This window comes from Rhinolophus hipposideros (genome assembly GCF_964194185.1).
Source record: "Rhinolophus hipposideros genome assembly, chromosome: 9".
Taxonomy (NCBI): Eukaryota; Metazoa; Chordata; class Mammalia; order Chiroptera; family Rhinolophidae; genus Rhinolophus; species Rhinolophus hipposideros.
Genome location: NC_138055.1, coordinates 90,377,353 through 90,403,253, shown reverse-complemented (window position 1 = coordinate 90,403,253; position 25,901 = coordinate 90,377,353). Strand labels below are relative to the sequence as shown.

At 46.8% G+C, this 25,901-nt stretch overlaps 2 protein-coding genes across 9 annotated transcripts in view; one reads left to right on the top strand and one right to left on the bottom strand.

Annotated features, from left to right (window-relative positions):
• CACNA2D4 (calcium voltage-gated channel auxiliary subunit alpha2delta 4) overlaps window positions 1-6,440 on the top strand; it is a gene marked incomplete at its 5' end in the record, with an annotated part of 135,071 nt that extends 128,631 nt beyond the window's left edge. Inside the window, 5 exons of the mRNA XM_081058997.1 lie at window positions 82-102; window positions 2,894-3,011; window positions 4,386-4,498; window positions 4,768-4,862; window positions 5,575-6,440. Of these exons, the coding sequence (XP_080915123.1) occupies window positions 82-102; window positions 2,894-3,011; window positions 4,386-4,498; window positions 4,768-4,862; window positions 5,575-5,679 (452 nt within the window). The 3' untranslated portion in view covers window positions 5,680-6,440. The remainder of the gene's footprint in view (window positions 1-81; window positions 103-2,893; window positions 3,012-4,385; window positions 4,499-4,767; window positions 4,863-5,574) is intronic.
• A 3,162-nt stretch (window positions 6,441-9,602) lies between these two features.
• Window positions 9,603-25,901, bottom strand: part of ADIPOR2 (adiponectin receptor 2) — a 71,127-nt gene continuing 54,828 nt past the window's right edge. For 3 of the 8 annotated variants that reach the window (XM_081061226.1, XM_081061228.1, XM_081061227.1), the window contains exons 3-8: window positions 25,221-25,340; window positions 20,854-21,025; window positions 17,590-17,776; window positions 17,289-17,476; window positions 14,176-14,369; window positions 9,604-12,410 (exon numbers count right to left, since the gene is read on the bottom strand). In XM_081061226.1, the coding sequence (XP_080917352.1) occupies window positions 12,282-12,410; window positions 14,176-14,369; window positions 17,289-17,476; window positions 17,590-17,776; window positions 20,854-21,025; window positions 25,221-25,340 (990 nt within the window). In that variant the 3' untranslated portion in view covers window positions 9,604-12,281. Of the gene's footprint in view, window positions 12,411-14,175; window positions 14,370-17,288; window positions 17,477-17,589; window positions 17,777-20,853; window positions 21,026-25,220; window positions 25,341-25,901 lie in introns of all 8 variants that reach the window. The other 5 variants (XM_081061229.1, XM_081061230.1, XR_013994096.1 and 2 more) reach the window with 4 other exon arrangements.

The window sequence follows — 25,901 nt, the reverse complement described above, 5'->3', positions numbered from 1 at the left end:
CCATGTGACATCACACCCTGTGACATCCTGGCCTCGTGTGATATTGTGCCCAACCTGTGCTGGGCCCCATGTCCTGGGCAGCCAAAGCTGTGTTCCATCACTGTAAGTAGCGCCCGCTGAGGAGCAGCGGGGTGGCTGGGGTGGCAGGAGCTGCTAGTGGCCTGTCCTCAGCTCTCCATTAAAGGGGTGCATTCAGGGGTCTGAGTTCCCCTCATCCTGGGGCACGCCTGACTCGGGGCCTCTCCCAGTTTAAAGCCGCACTCCTTAGGGTTGGGGACGTAGCCCAGACCTCATCCCACACACAGACAGTGCTACCCCAGGGAGGGTGGGACACTCCATCCACCTCGGCGGGTGAGAACGTTTACAACTCCAAGAGGGATGGGTGATGTGATCCAGTGCTGTGACCACATGCAGGTGAGTGGCCACCAGGTCACCCCATGGAGCACAAATAGTGGTGCTGTCAGCTCAGGTGTCTCCCGAGCCCTCAGCAGTGCTCGGCTTACGTGGGTGGCAGGCAGGGGCCTTGTCTGATCACTGGGACACTCCTAGGATAATGTATGTCCATCCGGTGACCGTCTATCTAAGGACAGTGCCCCCCAAAGGCCTGACCACAAAGCAAAGAAATGTTCTCACTGTCAGCGAGCGGTGACTCTGGACCACACCTCCAGGACAATGAGGCCAGCTGATCCTGAAATGCAAAAGGACTTTGATGGCCTCCACTCCATGGATGGCCCAGGGCTCCCGTACCACTCAGGACTATCTTGCCTTAGCTGGCTTTGCTCAACCCTCCATGCTTACAGAGCCTTTTCCATGGGTTCTGCCACTTCTCCACTGCCTGGGCTGCACTCCCTGTCCCTTCTTTCTCACAGAGTTTGGCTTCCTGATGTCCTCTCTGGCTGTGCTCCCACCTCTGGGCGGCTGGAGGCGTCGTTGCCCCTGAGCTCACGTGGCCAGTTCCCGGCTGTGTTTCCAGACTCCTTTTGGAAATCACACCCCACAGTCTTCACAGGACCACTCTGGGGGCAGTTCACAGGCACTTGGTGTTTGTGACAGCAACCAGGAACCAGGTGTCACCACCCATTTAGAAGCAGGCCCCTCCTCCCCTCTGCATGGGGACACAAGGCGGGGGACACAGTGCCCCTCTGCCAGTGGCTGCATCTTGCACAAGCTGAGAATGATCTCCCTCATTCCGCTTGATCAGAATTTCTCATCTTCAGGGCAGCTGTTCCTGGAGCTCCTTCCCGCCCTGCCCTGCAGGCCGGGTCACGCCCATCATCCAGGTCCTCTGTGAGACAGCACTGGGCCGGGTGTCCAAGGGCCTGAGCTGGGAGCAGGCCCTGATGCCCCTTCCCAGCTGTGTGACTGCGGGGAAGCCACTCAGCCTGTCGTTGTTTGCATGGTTGCTCTTTTTACCACTGAGATGACCTACTGCACAAAGCAGCTCAGCTGAGAGGGCAGATAGGCGCCCTGAGCCAGCCCCCACTGGGGACGCGGCCAATGTAACTGGCCCGGAAGGGGAGGAGCCAGGGGCCAGCATCTGCAGGCATCAGCCAGAGCCCCCACTCTGGCATCCTGAGGGGGCCTGGAGCGCCGAGCTGAAGCCTGACCACGTGTGCGGACCCCCAGCTTAACGCTGTGGTTCTTCCTCCCTGTTGAGACTTCTCGGCTGCAGACTGGCCTCCCCTCTTGCCATCAGGTCTGGTGGGAAGTCGCTGGGTCTGGGAGTTAAGGAAACCATAGCTCCCCACGTAAGCCTTCTGTGACCCTGCAAAAGGTCACATCTGCAGCATGGGCGAATGTCGCCTGCCCTGTCTATTTCACACACAGGCCCTGAGAACAAAAGGAAAGGCGTGGAAAGTGCCTTGAAGAACTAGTACTGTGTTAACAAAACAGCGCTGTGATTTTGAACAAAAATAATGCCATTCGGCCTGTGAGTGGGCCCTGTGTGCTGTTTGCGCCCCTCAGGAGTGAACACCCAGGGTGGCCTCCCAGGGCTCTACTTTTCTTCGTGCTGAGTCCTTTCTGAGGGGACGCAAGTGCACCACACAGACATGCACTGAGGGCCCCAAAAGCTGGAGACTCAACACATTGAGGACCCCACTTCGCCCAGCTCTCCTCCAGCCCCTGGCAGCCAGGCGCTGGGCTTCCTGCTATGTTCTCACCCGGCCGGCGGCAGGAACCAGAGAGCAGGCCCAGGGCTCGTCCAGCACCTGTACTCACAGAGCACTTTAGCTAGAACTGAGAAAATGTCACCTGCCCGCAGATGAATTGGTGGGGTGATGGGATTAAGGGGCTATAGTCTCCCCCAAGCCACACCTTGGAACTCTTACTGCTCTCCTTTCCTCTCAGACCGGGGACATCTAAGTGCTGAAAGGAGCCTTTGAGAAGAGGCACTGCCGCCCCCGCCCCAACCTTAGCTTACAATGAGGATACTGGCTTCCAAAGTCCGGAAGTGGCTTCCCAAGGTCATGGGGCTATGTGTCAATCACACACAGCTGACACCCAAGGCCTCTGGCGCCCTCTGCTGCCCTTTTCACTGTGATGCACTGTTTATTCTGTTCCTTTTCCCTCCCCGTTTTCTCCCAGCCCACCTGTGCTTCACATGTCCTGAGAGCTTTCTAACAGGGAGCCACCTGCAGTGGGCTAGGGGGCATCTCACTGCGTGGTGGCCGCACCTGTGCTGGAGTACTGACGCTGGGATACCACTGCTCCATGTGACACCACACCCTGTGACATCCTGGCCTCGTGTGACATTGTGCCCAACCTGTGCTGGGCCCTATGTCCTGGGCAGCCAAAGCTGTGTTCCATCACGTGCTTCTCCCCGCAGCACAGCTTCTAAGGCCCTTCCAACTCAGTGACCCTTTCTCCCCTCTGCACCTCTGTCTCCCTGCAGCCCACAAGCAGAAGCAGCAGGACGTGCTGCAGCCCTGCGACACGGAGTACCCTGTGTTTGTGCACCAGAGGGCTGTCCAGGAGGCCAACGGGCTCATTCAGTGTGGGGCCTGCCAGAAGTAAGACCTGAGGCAGCTCTGCCAGCCTCCGGCCTCAGGGCAGGGCTGGGCCACCCACAAGTAGCCGGCTCCAAAGTAGGGGAAAGGACGGGTGCTCTAAGTGAAAGGCCACGCTCCAGAGTTCTGTTTCCTGAAGGAGACAGGCTGAGGCAGACGGCATGAGGGAGGAGACCGACTGGGGACAGTGAAGAACCTGATGCGCTGTTAGGGTGACTGGGCAACGGTGCTCTGAGGCAGATCGTCTGTCAGCAAGTCAACCCCCGACCCCACCCCCAGGCCCCAAAGCCACCCAGATGGGAGAAATGATCCCACAGTTCAGTGTGTGTCTCACCTCTGCATGGCAGCTCAGTGTCAGGCCATGCCAGCTCAACTCATCAGCAAGACTTTGGAAGGCAAGGTAGATTTGAGGAAAGAAACAAGTCATCTCTGCCTTCAAAACCTGTCTGTTCAGAGGAACGACCGGGAAAGCCTGCACATGCTCCAGGGGTGGGCGGGTGGGAGGAGGGCTGCTGGCATCGGCAGACCACCTCGGGCATCTCCACTCCCAGGCCGAGAGCCCGCGTGGCCGAGCCTGGACTCAGGCCTTCTCCCATGGAGAGGCTGCTGGCTTCCCCGCTCTGCCAGGCCCTGGCCAGGGAGGCAGGAGGCCTGAGTGAGAGTTCTGTCCTGCTGACTCCCACCCCTGACCTCGGGAAGTTCTGTCCTAGGCCAAGAGGCAATGGCGTCCTCTAGGGTGTCCCCTTGGCCAGCCTCCATTCTCCAGGGCTTCCCAGGATGTCCCCGAGAGACCCCAGACTTTAAGCAAATTATTTTATAGTGTAACACCTCCAACTTTGGCCGTCAGGCAGAGTCAAGTTTCCATCTCTCACTAGTGTATGAGGTTGGGCAGGGTTTTAAACCTTAACACAGTGGTTTGTCTTGGGACAAGAGCGGAGCACTGTGCCACCTTGTGGCCAAGGCTGACATTGCATCTTCCCCACAGGGCCTGTCCCCATCACACACCCAAAGCCAGGACAGCCACACATCCCTGTTGGCTTGAGACAGCTCTGATTTATGCCTGTTGTCCCTGCATATATTAAATAACAACTACTTTTGCTCTCAAAAATGTCCCCATTCGGACTTCCTCACTTTCTCCAATCTGCTGGGAAAGGAGCAGCACAACTGCAAAGGCTTGTGGGTAAAATAAGTCAATTGGACTGACTCAGTTGCCCAGGACTGTTCCTGCAGCTGCCCCTGATCTGAACTGCCTCCCGGTTCCATTTCTTCCCCTACCACCCTAACTCCACACTAAAGTCTCCAGAAGTTTCTTCCCTGGAAGCCCAATGTCAAGCCTTCCATGGAGAAGTTCCGTGACCCCACCTCTCTTTACTGCAGGATATTTGTGATGCAACAGGTTCCCAATAGCAGCCTTCTCCTCCTGGTGACAGATCCCACCTGTGACTGTAGCATGTTCCCGCCAGTCCTGCAGGAGGCTACTGAAGTCAAATATATCCTTCCAGTCTTCCCGGATGCGCGGGGCCGGGAAGGAGTGGAGTGCAGGAGCCAGGGCTCCGATTTGGAGGCTAAGGCCAGCCTCCTAGCCCACCTCCCCCACGGAGAGCATCATTATTTGTTCTCCAACCCTCCCCCCAGGCCCCGGGGTGCTGCCTCCTGACCCCGGAAGCCACTTGCAAGGCAGCTTGTCCCACCAGGGGTAGGCTTTTCCAGAATTTATTCTCCAGGAGGAGCGCCTGTCATGAGATGTTCTCCTTAACAGTGAATTCTGCACATAATGCCTCTGTCAAGTGTAACAGGACGCGCTCCCAGAAGCTCCGCCGGCGGCCGGACTCCTGCCATGCCTTCCATCCAGAGGTGGGGCTAGCAGGGGGGGGGGGCTTTGTCTTCACCCCCAAATCCTTGGCTCCGGGACTGTGTCCGCACACCTGCAGATATCTGTGCGTGGACACCTGGGAATGCATTCATGCACGTGTATTCAAGTAGTAGTAAGTCAGCCAGGACCCAAGGGGCCTTCTACAGAGCCGCCGTTCCCAGGGCGCGGGCCTTTGGTAAATGAACTTGTAGCCTCCCCATATGGTCCTCACTGCTGCTGTGCTCAGCTCCGAATGATCTGGGCAAGCAGGAGGAAACCACTGTGTGCATAACGCCAGTGGTAACCGAGTTTATCGAGCACCCACCACGTGGCAGGCCCTCAACTGGGCACTTTACACGCTCTCATCTGCGCTAGACATGGCTGCCACAAATAACCCACATCAAGCTGCGCCCAGAGTTGATGGCTCTCCTGAAGTCATTCTGAAAGGATGGCCCCACAGCCACTGCAAGGTGGGGGCCAAGCAGAGAAGTCTTGCACCCAGCTCTTGGGCTGAGTGTACAGCCTCTCCTGACCCCTACAGGGTAGAGGGTATAAGAAAGGTGGCAGTGCTTCCTCTACTTCGTGGAACTTCCCTCCTTCCCCAGCTTTTGGCCCCTATTAGTCCTAGAGCCCCCTCCCGACTCCTTGCCTCCTCTGGCTGGAGAGGGACATCACCTTAAATGCTGCCCTCTCACATCTGCTCTGGGTTCGCAGGAGAACGCCCAGGACTGTGGTGGCACCTCGGACATCCCAGCCTCGCCCCCCCTGCTCCTGCTGCCTCTTTGTGCCTGGGTACTACCGTCCCAGCTCCTGCGGTGACACCCACCCAGTCTGATCTGTTTTGACAAGGTGATCCTTCCAGAGACATTTTAAAGAGTCAGCAACTGATGTGGGATCCAGTTCACTGTAGTTGGGTTATCAGCCAGGTCAGTGCTCATTCCATCTTGAGCTAATGGTCCCTGCCTCCCAAGATCGCTGGATGGAACCAGAAACCGCTTCCCAAAGACCTTCCAGGGAGCCTGGGACCACCCACCCCATCCCCATGGACATTCTCCTATCCTTTCTACCTCCTTTCCGGGAGTCTAGCATGAGCTCAACTTGGACCAAGACAAAAGAATTTAGTTCCATCTATTCTCCAGAAGTCCAGACCCAGCCAAAGGAAGGGTCAGCTGTTTCTAATGAACCTGGTTGGTCTTCAGTAGAAGCCAAGGACTTAAAGGTACTGAGAAGGAGAAACAGAAGCAGACCAACAGCAGAAACGAGGCAAAGGCAAGAACAAGCCCCCACCTGAAACACAGCTTCCTCAAAGTGAGGAATGGTGAGGGCAGCTGGGTTTCTTTCTGCTGCCCCAAAAAGTTGTGTGGTGTGTGTCAGAGAGCGAGCGAGAGACACAGAGACAGAGACAGACAGAGAAAGTGACAGAGTGACAGAGAGAGTGACAGAGAGACAGAGAGACAGAAAGGCAGAGAGAGAAAGGCAGGCAGTGAATCATAATGGGAAAGACCCACAATCCTTTTGCATGAACATGGCTGCATGTGATATCTGCAAAATATTGCTATTAAAAAACTTCTAAAAACCTTTTTGCAAAGTCCTAACTCAAAGGAAATTTTGCATCTAAGAAGCCGACAGGGTAAGAAGCTGGTGCAGTGGAAGATAATGCGAGCTCAGCGGAAGCCATAGGAATAGCTGGGCCAAGCGGAGAAGTCCCAGGGAAAAGAGCAGTCCTTCCCAGTGGCAAGGGGAGGGGTCTCCTGAGGGCCAGCTCCAGGTGCCCCAGGAGGGCCAAGTCCCACGCTGGTCTTTTTCTGACCACTGGCTCTGTTCCTGGGATGGAAATTTTGGGAACCAATTTGCCAAGCAGAGTCCACAGGGAAGGAAGCTAAATCTGGGAACTCACTCTCCACACAAACACCATCTCCAGGGTCTTGCTGCCCTGGAATTTCCTCCTCCCTCCCCCAGACCTGGCTCATGAGAGACAGCAGGCCTTGAAGGACCCGCCTTCTCAGCCCACTGCAACTTCAATGTACAAGTATCCCACCAGTAATTGGCCCACTTCTGTCTAGAGTAAGCCAGTTCAATAAAACACATTATGATAGTTTTAAAATGCCTTGTATTATCAACCACACAATGGTACTTCCACACAATGGAGACTTCCACTATTTAAGTCTCACAACAATCCTGAGAGGTAGGGTAACAACAGCCTGTTTACAGTTGGAGAAATCGAACCTCAAAGAGACCAACTCAAGCTCACTCACTCAGCCCATTTAAGTGGCAGAATAATGCTAGGAATAGCTATGGTTTACATGTACCAGGTAAATAACAGGTATTAACTCTCAATCGCGCAACTCCCCTCTGAATTGGGTACTAGCATTTAGCCGCATGTTACAGACCAAGAAACTGAAGCATAGTTGAAAATTGGCTCTAAACTATTGGAAGTGTATTGTGAGGTTTGACTGTGATATTCACATAATATGTCTATTATTATTATTACGTTATTTCATGGAGGAGGGGAGAAAGAAATTACAGTTTGGATACCGGGAACAATAGGTCACAGGTGTCCACCTGGCGCAGGTGGGTTCCAAAGCAGCGAGAAGCCCCTCCTCCGGTCCCCTTGGCTGCCGTGGCTCGGAGCTAGACCTCGTTGTGACAGGCATGGCAGCACGAGCACTTCCCAAGCATTGCTCCAGGCCCCCACCCCCTTCCAGGGCCACGGCCCCCACCACCTCTCTGGGCCAGCATCTGACCTCAACCACAGTCTCCCACACTGCTGGTGTCTCTGGGACCAGCCAGGCTTGGCTTTGAAAGGCTCTCCTTCCCAACCCAAGCAGTGAGAGCATTCTCAGGCAATTACCAACTCCTTTAGCCATGTAATTTTAAACTAAGCTTAGAAGGTGCTGGGGGAGATCCTGGCCTTGTTTTTCACCTCTGTGTGGCCAGGAGTGGACTATAAGGCCCGGAAATCCCTTCAGAACCAATGGCCAGAAGACCACCTCTGTAAACTAGCTTTGCTCTTCACCCAGAAGTCTTGCCTTGGAGGTCAGAACTATTCTTCCTCTACTTTTAACAAAATCGCTCAAGGACAGCAGGTGGCAGCCTGTTAAAGCTAGCGAGCCATCACCCTGATTTCAGGTTTGAACAAATTAAAACCAAAGGCATTTAATAAATGACAAGAGCCTGGGGTACAGAATCTTGAAATCTCTTTTCTTACAAATGCTGCACATCTTTGGATGACCAAGACCTCAAGGCTGCCATCAGGCCCTCCTTCTTCAGTACAGAGATACATTAACTACTAAATCCACCTAATAATTTTGTGTATTTTAAGTGCTTTCAGATAGAATGCTTCAATAGCCACTTCACAATGCAGTTTGAGTTCACAAGGGGGAATGGACATATCTTAAAGTCAGAAAAGTAAATATAGGGGAAGAGGGTCACAGACCACAAAGGGGGGGAATTAGAGCAAGTCTGGCATAAACGCCAGCCAGCCAATCACTATGGGAAATTTGAGAAATGCTGATCTGTAAGAGCTTCTCAGGGAAAGATGCAAAGGATATTTTATAAGCCGTTCAACAGGTGAGAAAACAGAAGCTGGGGAAATCTTGCTTGTCACCAGGGAAATGGTAGAACTGGGCTCTGATCATCCTGTTTCCAGGCAGCGCAGCCGGAACAGGGATGGCTGGGGGGCAGTAAGGCTTTGGGGGTCCTGCAGCTTGATCGCCTGCTTCCTGGGTCCCCAAGCATGCTCCATGCCATCAGGGGCAGAAATTACAAGAGCCAGACTGTGCTTGTCTCACCAAGTCATGGCTTAAGGCAGGAAAAGTTAGGACACAGGGAATGGTGGGCCACAGTTCATTCCCACTGAGGGAAGAAAAATACAGGATGTACTGTACCTGAAGCAAAATATTCTAGAGACAAGGATATTATTTCCGGGGTAATTTTAGGGCAGCACGGCCCAGAGGCTTCGCTAGGCCACACAGAGCCCTAGCATTCAATAAAGTCAAAATTCAAACTTGTCCTTACCTATTTCCTTTACAATAGCCACGGACCTCACCTGAGCAAGGGAGCATATACAGCATGTAGAAAAAGACTAGGAAAAGACCAAGTGGGTTATTGGTAGGCCTCAGATTACTTTTTCCAGAGCAGAATGTCATCCGGTGCTCTAAACCCAGATAATATAAGGGAAACCCTTAAGTTTTATCTGTGCTTAAATGAGAACTCAGAGTGGACACATTATCCCAATACTGGAAATTCCCCAGAAAAACTAAATTTACCTAAGGCAAAAGGGGTGGGATTCCTCTTCTTAAATTACATAGAAGGGTTAACAATCCCCAAAACTTTTAGGTCAATATACACGAGACTATTTAACAAGAATGGTGGCCACCAGCCTTGACCTTTCTAAGCTTCAGTTTTCTCACCTGTGAAATGTGAGCGGCTACGATGATGAGACATCAAGAGCGCTTTAACAGATCCCTTGACATAACGTGAACATCTTAGGTATTCTTTTGATGAACTGTAATAATAAATTAGGAACTGCCCCCTTGGAGTTAGCTCTCCCCTCCATTCTACACCTGGTCCGAAAGGAGGTGGGGGGAGTGAGCTGGACATAAGCACTTTGACTTGTACACTCAGACTGGAAAGTTCCTGAAAATTCCTTAAGCTTCAGTGTCGAAATAAGGCTTCAAGTAAGAAGTGTCAAGAGGCATGAGGAGGTAAGCTGAGACAGTAAAAAAACACACTATACAAGTTGATATTCCATTTGGGTTTTTTTATTAGAAGTCGAGAATACAGCAAGTAGGGAAATCCCAGGTGAATGAAACCATTGCACAGATGCCTTTCTGAAACCCCAATCTTCTATGATCCCCGAAAATGTGCTTTGTGGCTTCAGCAATGTATAAAGGGGAAGGGGAAAAATACTGAAAAAGGCCACTATTTAATGGTCATAGAATGAAGCTTCAGAGGTCCTAATCAGCCTAGGGCCAAAAAAGAAAATTAAAAATCTGCACAGAGCAAGCAAGCCTCAGACTGCTGAGAGTAAGGCATTCAGGCGCCAACCTGGTGAGTTCTCAGCGGGCACTGCAGGAGCCAGTGCAGTCAGGCTGTTGGTAGTGAGGTGCAGACACACACGTATAAAGGGGCACACTCACTTCCACACACAGACACACACACCGGCAAGAGGGAGGTTTTTACTGGATTATACAGCTGATGTTAAACTTCATTTTCCCCAAGGGTTTGTGCTAATGTTGAACCAGATTCCACTGCTCCTGTGGGGTGTGGGGTGACGGCTACCTCTGCTGGCGATGCTTCAGGGCTGCATCTTGTAGCGCGTGTCCCCAAGTGCACGACCGAAGAGCAAGCCTGGCTTCTGATAGATGCTGCTGCTTTCGCATAGCTCAGTAAGTACCCTTCCAGAGGCCAGTGCCCGCCGGTCTGCTTCCTTGGGGTGTAATACTGCTCTGCAGTCGGTCAGGCACTGAGTCTGGCTGGGTCCACCTAGCACCCAGGGCAGTGACCTTACCCAGAACCAAAATACTCTTAGGTTCCTGCCAAGTTCTACAATGGAGTCTTTCTTCCTGGTCCCCAGCTTTTGCTGGAGATTGGAAGGGGAGAGAAAGGAGAAAAAGAACCAAGAATAAACCGAATAAACAGGATGCCCTTCCCATATTTCCAAACACCCCGCCAAGGATGCCTGACCTACACTTAGGGCCTCAGTATCTAATCCTAATACCCACAGTCCCCAGGGTGTCACTCAATCACCAAGTCTTGGATGACAGTAAGTAACCTAAGAATCAAGTGCTATTTGGGAGGTTCACCTATGAGCCAAGATCAGAATTCTATGAGCTAGAGCCTCCCCCACCACTCTCCTTACACCAGACCGGTAGCCTCTTGGACATAAGCAATCTTTCCTTTACTTCCAGCGGCTCTTCAAATCAGTTTTAAAGATTCTACCAGACTCCCTGGCAATAACATACAATTTCCTTTTCAAACGTCTCCCCTTGTCACCCCTTTAGAAACAGGATTCAGGGAATGCTAATAACTCCATGGTGGGTATTGGGCCTGCTTTCCATGAGTTCAATTGTTTCTTGAACTCAAAGAGGGCTGACGTGTGTGTCATACTGAGGCTCACCATGACAGTGGACCAGAGGTGACACTTGTCTTCCCTAGTGCCAAGGAGACACCCCCCAATCTACAGAAGTGAGCTCAGGAGGCACGTGACAAGGCAGAATCTCTTGTGGCTGGCTCCATGCCAGTGACTACGATTCCAGGGAAAGGCTGACCTTTATTCCCAGGAGGAGGAAAGGTAGTTAGGGCAGTGATTTTAATAGAGGAAAATTTCCAGAGTGTTCTAAAGCTCCATAACAAGGACATGGGAAGCTGGCGCATCCCTGCAATCAGATAAAAATCACCACCAAATTGAACAGGATGCCAGGAAGTAGTCACCTCAGCCCCCCTGCTAACATGTCCAGAGCTCCTCCCACTGTCTCCACCAACCTTTCGCCAGCATAACTGACTTTCCCAAGCAGGTGGCTCCACTCCTTAGAGAGGGCCATCTGCATAGTGACAAGTCAGTCTGCAACACGACAGCTTAACTAGCCTTTGACACATCCTATTAGCCATTCATGTGCAGTTTCCACTGAGAAAACACATACCACCTCCTTCCACCTCAGGACTCCCACAGGAGCTCAGGCATGAGTGGTCATGTGATCACCGGGCTGGGGCTGTGCTCTGAGCCCCGCCCCCGGGGTCCAAGGTGTGTCAGCCTCTAGAAGGCACCTGGGTGCACCAAGGCATCATACATTCTGGGGCTATCACCTGATCCTCCGACAGTCACTTTGTGCAAAATTGGAACAGTGTGTGGTACTTGCATGTTTCAATCTATACAAAAATTCTCCCTCCCTCCCCTACCCCAATGTTTTAAACATTTATATAAATTCTTATTTAAACAGTAAGTTAGAAATCTTATTTACATTAATTTCTTTGTTCTCCCAAAAGAGCATCTAAAATCACACTCCCATCCCTTAACAGGATATAAATGTTCAGCTAAATTGGTTTGTGTTATTGTTTAAAGGAGAGAAAGGGACAAGAATGAACCCCCCGCTAACCTGTTTCTCAGAGAAATACGACATGGGCCAGAAGCCAGGTTGCCAGGGTCTGTGCAGAGCCCTCGAGCGGGGAATCCCGAGAACACGGCGGGTCAGGGCCGTTTCTCCTTTCCTCCCAATTGATGCACTTCTTCCTTTGAGGTATGATTTATTTTTGTTTTTCTCTCCTCAGTTGTGTGCCATGTGGAACCCCTGGGGAGTCACGAAACCCATGAGGCTGTCAGAGTTTTGCGGCTCCTGTGGTATGGGCAGCAGAGGCCAGTAAGGGAGGCCTGCGGGCTGCAGGCCCTGGGTCGGGGTCGGGGTCCTGGCTACTGCTAAGTATCACAGTGCATCCTCTTCACTGCAGCCGCCGCCGATCATGAAACGGAACTCCTGGAGGTTTGAGACACCATGGAAGTGAACAAAAGCTCCCGCAACCACAAAGATGTGAAACAGCTGATGAGAGTGAAACTGGAGGCAAAAGGGGGGGGGGGGAGAAATCCATACATTATTAAAGGTCTGCTGAGGTTCTTAAGATCATTTCTGCTGAGCGGAGGGCAGGGACTTGGTGTGACAGAGCTCAGATTCGAGGTGTCCACAGGTCTTGGAACTCCATTAGGCATATCACATTCTGCTGAATTGAAGGCCAGCTGTCCCCAAAGAAATCAAGGTGCTGCCACTAAGGTCTCGCCATGAAAACGTGCACACTTAACACTGGAGTACTGGTGACCTCGGGCAAACAATGTAGGCAGACCCTCCTGCCAGCAGACCACAAAGGATCCCCTGATGCCTAGCAGTGGGCTATAGTCACAGAGGGCGTTTCCGTCACTGCTGATGGACGTTTTTGTCATGGACTCTGGCCATTTAAATGTTGCTCTCTATTAGGAAACGAAAGGGATTTCCAGGATTGGGTACAGGGCCAGGAGATATGGTGGCTCTGGAATTGCATGAACAACAGACGACTAGGAAAGCAGAGCCTTTTACTTCCTTCTCATGTCAGAAGCTGGTCTACAAACGTGATGTTACTTCTGATTTAAGCTGTTCTGTTGAATGCTAGGTCATACCTCAAAAGGGATTATGAAATTGCTCAGTGCACCAAACATCACTTCAAAAATCACACTATTCTCATTACGGTCTCAAAATGAAAAATCACAGCGGCAAAACAATACTTATCAAGGGAAAGACATTGATTTTAAAAGTGTAAACTAGAAGGATCCATAAGCACATCCAAAGAGATGTTTCCTAGGAAACCAAAGGGAATTCATTCTCCCAAAAACAAGGGAAAAGGTAAAAATCTCCCATATCAAGGTCAAATTTATGAGAAGGCAATCTCAGAGAGATAAATTGGCTAATGTGAAGCTCAAAAGATTGCTTAAATAAGCATTATCTTCATTTTACGGATAGAGGAGACTAGATGACCAACTTGGACTATACGGTACTAATCAGCAACAGGCCGCGCAACACAATTCCACAGGTCGGACTTCCTGTCACACAGCATTCCAACTCTGCACTGGTCAAAACGTTTCAGGCTGTCTTCTTTTACCAAATTTTCCCTTGGTCCCTTATGTTTTCTTTCCCCTTCTCTTTCCTTCTCTCTTACCATTAACCACAATCTAGTTATGTCTAACTCCCATCCCAACCAAACTCACATATACACTCGATCTCTCATTACAAATCACTACAGTTTGGTGATCAAAAAGGACCTATGTAAAAATCTGGTCCCGAAAAGGACTTTGCTAAAAACCTGCTCCATCACCCTCATTTCATAAATGAGGAAACTGAGACAAAGAATGACTAAATGACTTAACAGCACAATGTAGTATACAGGAGCTTAGACGCTGGTATGAGACTAACCTGATGATTAAAATTCTACTCCAAACACTGAACAGCCAGGCACGCTGGACAAGTTATATAATTTCCCTAAGCCCTATCTCCCAATCTGCAAAATGAAAACACTGATAATGGTCGTTACACCTTATAGGGCTAATGTGTTAAGTGAGGTAGTCTCTGGAATGTGATCACTCGGTATCATGCCAGGCACCACCTAAGTGTTCAATACATGTAGTTACTGCTGTACTTATCATTCAGAGAAATACAGCTAATGAGGGAGAGTTAGGACTCAAAAAGAGCTCTCGAGTTCGAGTAGAAAGCTTTTTCTCTTACCTCACTTCCCAGCCTGCCACTAACGCTCTAAGAGATGGACAAGTACACATGAGAACCACCCGATCATACTCACCCAGATGTCACACTTGCCGGGAAAGAAGCGCTCCGGGATGCGGGCAGCGTACAGGGCCGCTCCCGTGATGTAGAGGCCGGCCATGAGCAGCAACCAGCCGATCTGCCCTATGGTGGCGGCCTTCAGGAACCCCTCCGAGATGATATAGTGCAAGGCAGGAATGATTCCGCTCAGGCCTAGGCCCAAAAATACTCCTAGGGGACCACAAGAAAAGAATAAAGCAAAAATGCAGAAGAGAAATGAGGAACAAGAAGTAACTATTACAGCTCTCTCCCTTGGCGCTGCCTACGGAGGTGGCAGCCATCTCCTATGCGGCATCATGCCACCCTCAGGCCCCTCATGAAGCCCAAGATCATCAAAAAGAGGACCAAGAAGTCCACCCTGCACCAGTCAGACCAGTATGTCACAATTAAGCGTAACTGGCAGAAACCCAGGGTGCTGACACACAATAGGGTGCACAGAAGATTCAGGGGCCCAAGCCTGACGCCCAACACTGGTGATGGGAGGAAAAGAAAACCAAGCTCGTGCTGCCAGCGGCTTACGGGAGCTCCTGGTCCACACCACCAAGGAGCCTGTGCTGCTGCTGCTGGGCAATGACTCTTCTGTGCTGAGATTGTCACAGCATCTCCTCAAAGAGCCACAAAGCCATGGTGGAAAGAGCAGCCCAGCTGGCCATTGTCATCAACCCCAATGCCAGGCTGCACAGCCGAGAAAATGAATAGACAGCTTGTGCGCACATTATATTTGTGTTAATAAAACCATCCAATTCTAAAAAAGAAGTAACTATTACAGCACAGAACCAGTAATTCTCTAAACTGAGTATTTCCAAGTAGGGTGCAACATTAGCTTCTTGTTTGAATGGAAAAAGACAGTTCCTCCAACTCTGGGATGCTGCCCCACGAGACCAGACCGCACAGCTCGGCTCCAGAAGACAGATCCAGTTACAAAGGCAGCAGCCTCCTGCTGCGACTCCCCGCTTCACAGGTCAGCAGTCCGCAAGGCACTCAGACTTGGCTTCCAAGTGATTTAGGAACAGACAGCGCTAGTTTGTTTACATCTCCCTAAATGCGGCCTCTTTAGACACGGTTGCGATAAGGAGCAATTTTACACATTTCATCTTCCCTTTAGCCACAGCTGTTCCTGGGGTGGAAGTGGGACTGGGGAGGAGGTACAATGAAAGAGTGAGAGGTGGCCGTGAGGAAACAAAAGGCAGTTATTGGTGCTAATGAATTCGCCGAGTATTTTGGGGAACCACAGCCAGAATTAGTCAGCTAGAGGTTCATCTCTCCAAGCCTTGTCCTCTTCTGCCGGGAAAGGCAAGTCGGGGATGCTTCTGAAAGCTCCCAGGCCCAAAAGTACCAATCAAGTGCAGAAGTCTATCAGAATAACTCTACCAAGCCCTACTGCCTTCAAAATCATCTACAGCAATGCTTTTCAAACTTCTGGGTATGACCCAGGGGATAAAATCAACCAAGTGAGTCTGGATGGGCATTTTTTTCATGAACCAGAATAAGATAACACATATCAGACTGTGTCACAGCGGACAGTTAAGCACTAGGTTATAAAAGTTGTGTAATTGATATTTTTGTGAGTTTAGGTAGATGTGTGTGCGTGTGTGTGTGTGTGTGTGTGTGTGTGTGTGTTCAGGGTTGTAAGAAAAAATGTCATCAAAAAAGTTTGAAGACAACTGGTCTAAAACCACTCTGAAATCTCCGTGTCCACCAAAGCACCAGCCACACGAACTCCTTGCAAGAGCCATAACTGCTCCTACACTTTGACACAGAAACTTAGGAACAACGCTTGCAAAACAAACCACCACTTGGTAAGCTTTCTCAAAAGACAAGGAGCCCATTGCTTGCTTTAGCCATTACCAAATAAGCGGCTGCTGTGCAACAGTGTTATGTCTGCACATATGTGTACTCAGAACTAAAAGGGGCACTGACAAGAGCAGAGGAAGTGGCAACACCATCTCACACATGAAAGGCATTAGCAGGCTTGAACGAAGACTGTTCCCAACGCTACTCCTCCCTGAAGAAAAGCCAGCATGATCCTGCCCTCTCGCTTGTGCTGTGTGCTGAGCCAAGGCTGCGGAGGTCTGGCCTGGCGTTCTCTAGGGCAGTGCTCAGGAACTCGGTCCTTCCGGTGTGTACAAAGAGCAGGGTGTCCAGTGCTGCTCAGCAAAGACGTCTTATCTTTCATGCTTGAGCAGGCTTACCACCACAGTGAAGTACAATGAAAGTCAACCCTGAGCACTGCTCCTTTCCTCACAGCAACACTTCAAAAGGGAAGAGGGGGGTGTGTTGGAATGCAATCATTAACATGAAGTGAACTCTAACTTGTAACCGGCTCGGTAACTGCACACGAACCATGGCTTGGATTTTAACACTGAATTGTTTTTTTTTAAAGGTTGAAAGGAAAAATACTCCTTTTAATAAATACTCTTGTTCACTGTCTGTAGGCACCAGCTTTGATGGTAGGGATAGAAAATTCAAGACACAACCCTGGCTCTAAGGAGGCCCGAGTCCCCTGGGAGACAAACACATATCCGTAAAGCCCGTCCTCCTACAGCAAGGCTCAACCAAGACACTCGGAGGCTGTGGCTTCCCATAGGCTCTCTGGCTACACAGACTTTCCCCTAAACATAAAAGGCCTCTTTATCCTACATCAGAAGAGATGCACGGTGCCTAATTTACTAGAACACAATCAGTATGAAGGGAAGTCTTATTTACCTAAGCAGATTACGTACTTTAAAATGAAAATACAAAGGAAAACAAAACAGAAAAACTCACTACAGAAAAGGACACTTCAAGCAGAGAGTAAGCAGAATCATTAATTTTACAAGGGTTGCAGAGCCCTGTCTCACCAGAGGGCGTGGCCACACACTGAAGTAAGCTGCACATCAGCTCACACAACTCGCCACAACCCCTCCCTCACCTCCAATGCTTTACGACACGAATGAAGACTTTTACATCACGAGCACCTCAAGAACAGGAACCGTGATTTATTCTTCTTTGCATCACAAGTGTAAAGCATAATGTTTGGCAAATGTGGACCTTTAGTAAACGACTGATAAATAACTAAATGGCCAATGTAAAGCCTCCACATGCTCTTACCTGCCCTCACTCCTCGATACTGTGGGGTGGCAAACATGTCCCACTGGGAGACGATAATGGCCGCGATGCCCAGCACGCAGATGACAATCAGGTAGATGAAGCAGGGTTGTGGGTTACAGTAGAAAGAGTAATACAGCCAAGGAACAAAACTTCCCATGATCAGAAGAGCAATACCAGAGTAATCCAGTCTAGGAAAGAAACACAAATCCATTCAGGGTTAAAACGACTGCTCACTACATGTTTCTTTCCCCAGAACAAGAGCTAAATTATTGATCAAAATATGGACCTTACAGATACTTACTTAGAGAAGAGTCGGGAGACCCCTTCTGAGTGGCAGTAGACTGTGTGGAAGAGCCATGAAAAGGAAAGGCAGAGAATGGCCCCCAAGAAGAATAATCCAAAGACCACCTTCTCTTGCAAAGGAGCCACAAAGGAGATGTTTGGGCGAAACATATAAAAGATCCCCAGGCACAGGAAGAACACACAACCTAGGGATGGAGTCCAGGGGAGAGAGAAAAGATTATCCTTTTGAAGAGATAGTGTTATATGTTGATTATGTTGTCAATCCTTCACAATCACAATGGATCGAAAAGTTCCATTAGAAAATTTTTCTAAATACTGAAGCTTATCCAAAATGTTGGCTATTTCAAACCCTGTTGGTATCATATACTACTCAGCTTCAGAAACTAAGTATGCAGAATATAATCACTTATTTGTCTAACGAGCGTAACCCAAAAACATACCAGACAATGCTGCTTTTTAGAAGACTGTATCAGTCCACTTCTACTTCTAGCTCTAGTATGAAATTTCATTTATAAAGTTTTTGGCACATATGCTGGAGCCCAGCTTTTAAAGTCCATTTTGTGTTTACTTTTGCAGTGAATTCCAATACCTCCAAACCCTGCCAAGAAGTTGTCAGGGCACCTTATGCTTCTGTGGTCCTAACTGGCCCAATGGATTGAAGAATTAAGGACAGTAAATGCCTACTTAGTCTAGTTCATAACCAGCTTTTAAACTTTTTGACATAGTAAGATGTTCTTATTGCTTAGGGAAGGGCCACTTAACATAGGAAGGCACAGAAATTAAGAATTTAGACATTTACTAAATGATTCTGTTTGATTCGTTTAATAGAACATTTACCCTGGAGTTAGAAGTGAGCATGAACTTGATTTCATACTCTATTCTATTCTCACTGTACTAGCAGGTACGAATATGGGAGCACAGTGGAAATCAAATGTGAAGTGCAAGTGAAATGGGGTGAGGCCAGAAATTATTTAGTATACAACAGTCCCCCCAACCCTTACCCACAGTTTCGCTTTCCATGGTTCAGTTACCCACGGTCAACAGCAGTCTGAAATATTAAATAAAAACTGTCCAGAAACAAACAATTCGTAACTTTTGAATTATGCACTGTTCTGAGTAGTGTGATGAACTCTCACGCCGTGACGTGAATCAACCCTTTCTCCAGTGTGCATATGCTACCTGCCTGTTAGTCATTTAGTAGCTGTCTCAGTTATCAGATCCATTATGGGGGGGGGGGGCGAGATCACAGTCACATAACTTATTACCATATATTGTTATAATTGTTTTTATTTTGTTATTAGTGTTTGTTGTCAATCTCTTACTGTGCCTGATACATAAATTAAACTTTATCATAGGTACGTATGTATAGGGAAAACAGTACTTACAGAGGGTGCCAAAAAAATGTGTACACATTTTAAGAAAGGAAAACACTGTATTAATTGTAATACTCAATATATGCTGATAACAAAAGATGAATACAAGTTACGTTTGACTTCTGCAATTACAAGAGGTGCTCACAGTGTTACCATCAGCGTCTAGACACTTCTGATTGAGCAACACTGACCAAAGTGTCACTTGTATACATTTTTTGGCACCCCCGGTTATAGGGTTCGGTACTATCTATGGTTTCAGGCATCCACTGGGGGTTTTAGAACGTATCCCCCCTGGATATTGGGGAACTCTGTATTTATAAGATTGTGCAACCATCACTACCGTTAAATACCAGAACATTTTCATCACCCCCCCCAAAGAATGCCTGTTACAGTCCTCTCCCTTTCTCCAATCCCCACCCTAGAAAACCACTACCCTCCTTTCTGTCTCTGGATTTTCCCCATTCTGGGCATTTCATGTATATAGGTCATATAATATGAGGCCTTTTGGTCTGGCTTCTTCCACTTAGCATAATGTTTTCAAGGCTCACCCATGTTGTTGCATGTATCAATATCATGTAATATTTCATATATATGGATATACCACATTTTATTTATCCATTCATCAGATGACAGATATTTGGGTTGTTTCCACTTTCTGGCTATTATAAATAATGTTGCCAAAAACATTTGTGCACTCGTTTATCTGTGAACATGTTTTCCATTCTCTTCAGTATATCCCTAAGGAAGAGAATTGCTGGTAACTCTGTTAACTATTTGAGGAATTACCAAGCTGTTTTCCATAGGGGCTGCACCATTTCACATTCCCACCAACAGTCTATGAAAGTTGTTATTTTTTCACATCCTGGCCAAGATTTGTTGTTTTCCATTTTCTTGATTACAGACATTCTAGTGAGTGTGAAGTAGTATTTCACTGCATTTCTCAAAGTATTCAATTTGCATTTCCCAAAATGACTAATGATGTTGAGGAATTTTTCATGTGTTTATTGGCCGTTTGTAGATCTTCTTTGAAGATCTATTTGGATGCTTTACTCATTTTTTTTTATTGTGTTGTCTTTTTACTGTTTAGTTATATGAGTTCTTTACCATACCCTTTTCAGATATACGTTCTGCAAATATTTTCTCCTATCCTGTGGGTTAGCTTTTCACTTTCTTGATTATGTCCTTAGACATACAAAATTATTAATTTTAATGAAGTCCAATTTATCCACTTTTCATTTGGTTGCGTATGTCTGTTCTAAGAAACTGTAACCTAACCCAAGGTCACAAAGATTTATATCTATGTTTTCTCCTAATCGTTTTATAGTTTTAATTCTTTATGATTAGGTCTTTGATTCATTTGGCATATTTTTATATAGTGTGAGGTAGGAGTCCATTTCATTCTTTAACATGTAGCTATTCAGTTTCCCCCAATACCATTTGTTGAAAAGATTATTCTTTCCCTCATTATATTCCTTGTTTAATATACAATCATGATGGACAAAAATATTACACATTACATTCTACTTCAAGCCAAACTGAAATTGTGAATATCCTAAGTAACGACTGAAAAACCAGCTTACTTCTGTTAAATAAATAACTACCTTCCCCTCACTGTTCCTTACCATATTATACCATATTTTGCATGGCACCTTTCCCTTGACCTCGTTCAGACACTGTCTGAAAATCTAGTAGAGAAAAATATGACTTAGATATAATAAAATCATACTGCAAACTAGGATAACCACAGAGTAAATCAGTGAAACTGCATCATTAGAAATCCAGAAATCAAAAGGGCAAATCCCAAATACACTTTTAACTTCCATCTATACCACCAACTTTATGGGAAATAAAGTGAATGACCAACTCATTCCACCACGGATATCACATACCTAAGAGATGTGTCCAGATGTTGCCTGTCTCCGTGTGTATTCTGAAAATGCTCTTGAAACAGGCCCGGAAAGAAGGCATTGGGGGCCGGTGTCCGTGTAGGAGGAAGTCGTTATCCTTTAGCCAGTCTGGGAGCACGTCATGAGGGATTACTCGCCATCGACCTTCCCATACCTGGAAGAAGAATGTTACCAAATACCTTGAGGGCTTTAATTGTCAGTTTAGCAACTCTGGTACCAAATAACAATCTCTTACCCTATCTCTTACATCTTTTTATGAGAAATATAATTTACTTTTAGAAAGACAAACACATTCAAAATGTATAACGTCCTATATTCTGAGTTTTAAAAAAAACAGATTGATCAAGAAAGATATGTTTTAAATGAGAACTTTTCTTTGTAAAAGGGACAACAGCAAGTGAACTTATAGAGCATGCCCTTGAGAGTGATTTCCAACTTGTTTCAGTCTGGCTAAAAGTGGGGTGAGGAGTCCAGAGTCTCACCCACAGACTCCCCTTCTTCATCCTTCAAAATAGACTTTACCTCTGAGAAATCCCTGTGATATTAAATACGACCATTTTTAAACTTAACATTCCTATGGGTGGAAAAGGAACTACACAGAATCATACTTTTGTGCCTTTTGCTAAAATCTCTCCTTCTCCCTTTACTCTCTTCTCTTCCTCCCACAGCAAACATTAAGCAGAAAAGAAAGTGCATAGGAGTCAGAAAACCTTGGATCTGTCATTAACTAGTTGAACGAGCTTGAGTCACAAAATCACCAAGACTCAGTCAGTTTCCTCATTTACAAAATGAGAATAGTGCTTCGATTACTTCGTAAGGAAGTTAGGAGGAACAAACAGAATGACCCAAAGGACTTCATGAATGAGTTAGCAAAGGCCAGCCTCCACCCACAGGTGGTTAACCCTGATGGACCCAGAGGCTACTGGAGAATCTATGGCTAATCCCCCCTCCTGGTGCTGGTGAGATGGCAAGGAAGCTAAGCCTTTGCTGTCCTTCAAACCCCTTTGCCCTCATCCCCATTTTCTACCTTTTCCTCATTGTCCCTCCCCCCACTGGACTCTAAAGGAAAAGGGAGCAGAGCAGGAGTTTGGTATCCCTTCCTTAGAAAGTCTGTCAACCTCCGTACTCTGCTTCTTTTAATGTCTCTCAAGCAGACAGCTGACACCACAAGGATCACTAATCCTAAACTAACTTGCTCCTGCTAGCCAGAAAAATGGAAGGAAAAATACCAGGCACGTGGTAGGCCTACAGGCTTCGGCTTCACTGACCCTACTCTGCGCTCCTCAGGGTTCCTGTGACAAACAACACGGGTGGCCACACAAAAGGGGTTCTGTCTCTGCTGTGCTTCAGAAAGATTCCCAGTGAGTTACCAGCTACTGTGCCCACTCCTTTTGTCCACAACATCTTCCCATTCTCTGCTCTCCTGAATCCTTCCTGACAGTTCTATGTGTAACTCCAAAGGGAGGACTAAATCTAAGAACAGAAATGGCCCTCTTAATATGCTCTTAAAATTCACCAACTCTCTCCACCCATCTCCCCGCTTCCCTCCTCACCTTCCAACTCAAAACCTGAGGCCTCTGGTTATGGGTGCTCCTCTGGCCGTTCTATGCTTGTTCCTAACATCCAATAAAATAAAATAATGCCAAAAGACTAGATTTGTAGTGCCTACCGCTAACATGACCACCACTTGTACAAACGGCTGTTTGACATCTTTCTATAGGACAGTGGAGAGAGACAGACACCAAGATACTCAATTTCTTTTATCTAATTGAAACCTGGTGAGGTTTAAAAGGACAGTTACCTTAAAAGGAGATTAACTTTACAAGATGTTGCAGCTCAGTTTTCCTTTGGGAGAATTTTATTTTCTGAGAGGAAGAGGAAGACACATGAGTCCTTACACGCTCCCAGCGGCGCGCAGTGGGCAACCACAGCTACGTACTGTTACCACAGACAGAAGGCTCGCGTGCTCCCGTTCCCTAGTCCCAGAGAACAGAGAACTAGTTTCTTACTAGCTATATGCACAGGTAATGTCAGGGTGATTCCCGCCACTGTTTCTAGGGGTCTAAGCATTCTAGTGGCCTAAAATCTGAGCCAGGGAGCTGTACTTTCTAATTAATTATACAGAATTAGTGTTATACTCAATAGACACTGCACCCTCATTCTCCACTTGGAGTCAGCCAAATGTCAACCCTAACAGGAATCCTTACCACCTGGGGAAAAAAGAGCAGGTCACAGCTTGGACGAAGACATGTTGATTTATAAGCTTGACAAAAACACTGCCTAAATCAAACATCTTAGCAATGGTCCACTGGGTTTGTATTAGACCATATAACGCACAAAACATTTTTTTAAAAAACAGTACACCTCCTATTTCCATATGGGCCAGGCTATGCTGGTGAAATAACAGCAATTGATGGCTGAATAAAAAAAAGAGATCAAGGGGCAGCCGGATGGCTCAGCTGGTTAGAGTGCGAGCTCTGAATAACAGAGTTGCCAGTTCAATTCCCACATGGGATGGTGGGCTGCACCTCCGGCAACTAAGACTGAAAACAGAGACTAGACTTGGAGCTGAGTTGCAAGCTCCACAACTAGATTGAAGGACAACTACTTGGAGCTGATGGGCCCTGGAGAAACACTGCTTCTCCAATATTCCCCAATAAAAAAGTTAAAAAAAAAGAGATCACGATCAAACTTGGACACTCTATAAAGATTAAAATGTTTATATTTCCCCTATTCCTAGAAGAAAAGCTTTTCTTAAAGGGAAAGTACACCAGCAAGGCCACAGGGCACTCCATTTTAAACTGTCTCTGTTTACTTGTTTCCAAACCAGAAGCAGAATCCTTATGTCACTGGACATGGTTAGTTTTCAAGTACGGTTTTCATAGCCGGGCAGGGAGAGCAGCCCCGGAGCACACCATGTAACATGACGCCTCTTCATTTTGCTCTCATGCACAAACTGCTAGGGGATGATAAGCGAATGGTTTATCAATATTTGTGCCCCACTTATTTTCCCTCAGTAAATCATAGTTTGCAGGGAAAAAAGAGCCGTATTTATTCTCCCATGAGGTGTTAAACTGAAAGTTCTTCTTTATTCTTTACTCTTAGTTCAGAAAGAGAACAAAACGGCAGTCAAGTTAGCTACAGTACCCCACTGATATATAAATATTAAAAATCCCTAATGGCCCCGACACTAAATACTCAACTTTGAGAGATTTAACACCAAGCTTGCTTTTTGAAAAAAATAAATCTTTTGTATCCTTCTGCGCTAATTCTCCTGAGTCAGCCATCACTAGAATGGATCTAGTGTTTTGCTTGGCTTTTTCTTCACCAACTTTCAAACACTGATTAAAATTTCCTGGGCTTCTAAGTAAACCCACAAATGTTTATACCCCTCCCCCGCTATTCTCCCGCCCATCCCTTTATCTTGGAAGGAATATCTGTATTCAGATTATAATGTTCTCTTCTCATCCTATGGTCCAAAGTATAGCATTCTAAGTTAATTGGCCCCGATTATTTCTAGTGTCACTGTGAATGCAAAAACACCTAAATTTAGTTTTCAGGATATAAGACCACATGTATGAAGTATTGGTTTCATAAAACCCATGAAAAAACTGAGTCACAAAAATTTCTCTCTAAATCATCAAGAGTTCGCCAGAAATGTTTAATAAATGAATTTATATACACATTAACAGACTTATGTTGACTTCAGATCATACCTGCCAGGGCCCTGATTGATCAGATTAAGCAAACAGTTATAAATTTACTAGTGTCCCTGACTATTTTCTCTAAGCAAGCAACCCCAATTATTCCCACAGTAGGTCCTAATGAATCAGATAATGAATTGGAAGAAAAATCTTACAGACAGAAAATACACCAGTTAAACTGAAAATATTAGATATGCATGAAAATTGGGAAATTTCTATCTAAAGAGTACTCTGATTACCGCTAGAACCCCAAGAAAGTATCACGTTTGCCATCACAGTCAAACAGCAGAATAGAGTCAAGGGACTTGGAGATGGCATTTTAGTATTTCCAGGCATCAACCATCCCCAATCTTGTTTTATCCCGTCTTATCTAAATGATCAGTAAGATCTCAGGTCTGTTAACGTACATCAGGAAAGACCTGTTTCCCAGTTGGATGTTCTAGCTTCCCCAAAATATCATGGCTGCTGCAGGCAAATGCATTATGCCTCGAACAGGGTTAAAATCATGAGATTGCTTCTGTCTCTGTTTTCCCACAGATTATCCCCAAAGCAAACCAAAGGGTAAGGTACTGCCACTGTCCTTAAAGGTTTCTACTTGAGAGGGCTAATCACATAGCATGGAATGACAAGAAACTGCCATCTTACCTTACAAACAAATTCTTCCATTCGTTCCATAGCATGATGGGCTTGTAAGAGAGGGGACATACCCATAAACCCCTCCTCTTCCTGAGAGGCTTCATCGTTAGACTCGTGTTCCTCAGATCTCTGTAAGGCAATTAGAGCAACAATCAGGGATAGAGACCAGGAGCCACATGAAACAATCAATAGATACACTTCCCTGGAAGAATTATAATGAAATTCTCTTAAGGTCAAAACAAGGCCCAAGACAAGTAACAATATAGGAAGTAAAGTCAGTTTATTATAGAATTAAGAATATTAAACACAAAGAATAGTTACTCAGTTCTTTTCTGATAGACAAATGAACTGTAACAACATTCCTGTTTGTTTCAGTAGCAAACTCCTGGGGTCCACTGAATGGTTTGTTTTTTAAGAATTATATTCATGAATGTTGTACATGATAAAATAATGTGTCAACTGTAATTAAAAATTATTTTTTTAAAAAGAATTATATTCATAGACTACATAATATAATTAAATATGTAAAGTTCAGGAATCACTGAAGAATCCTGCTTGGTTATAAAATAAATAATCATAATACAATGTGGTAAGTGCTCTAGGGGAAAAGAAAAAAATTCTTACTAAAAAAATTCTTACTAAATTCTTAAACTATGTGAAGCACAAAGGAAAGGGCTTTATACCTGACAA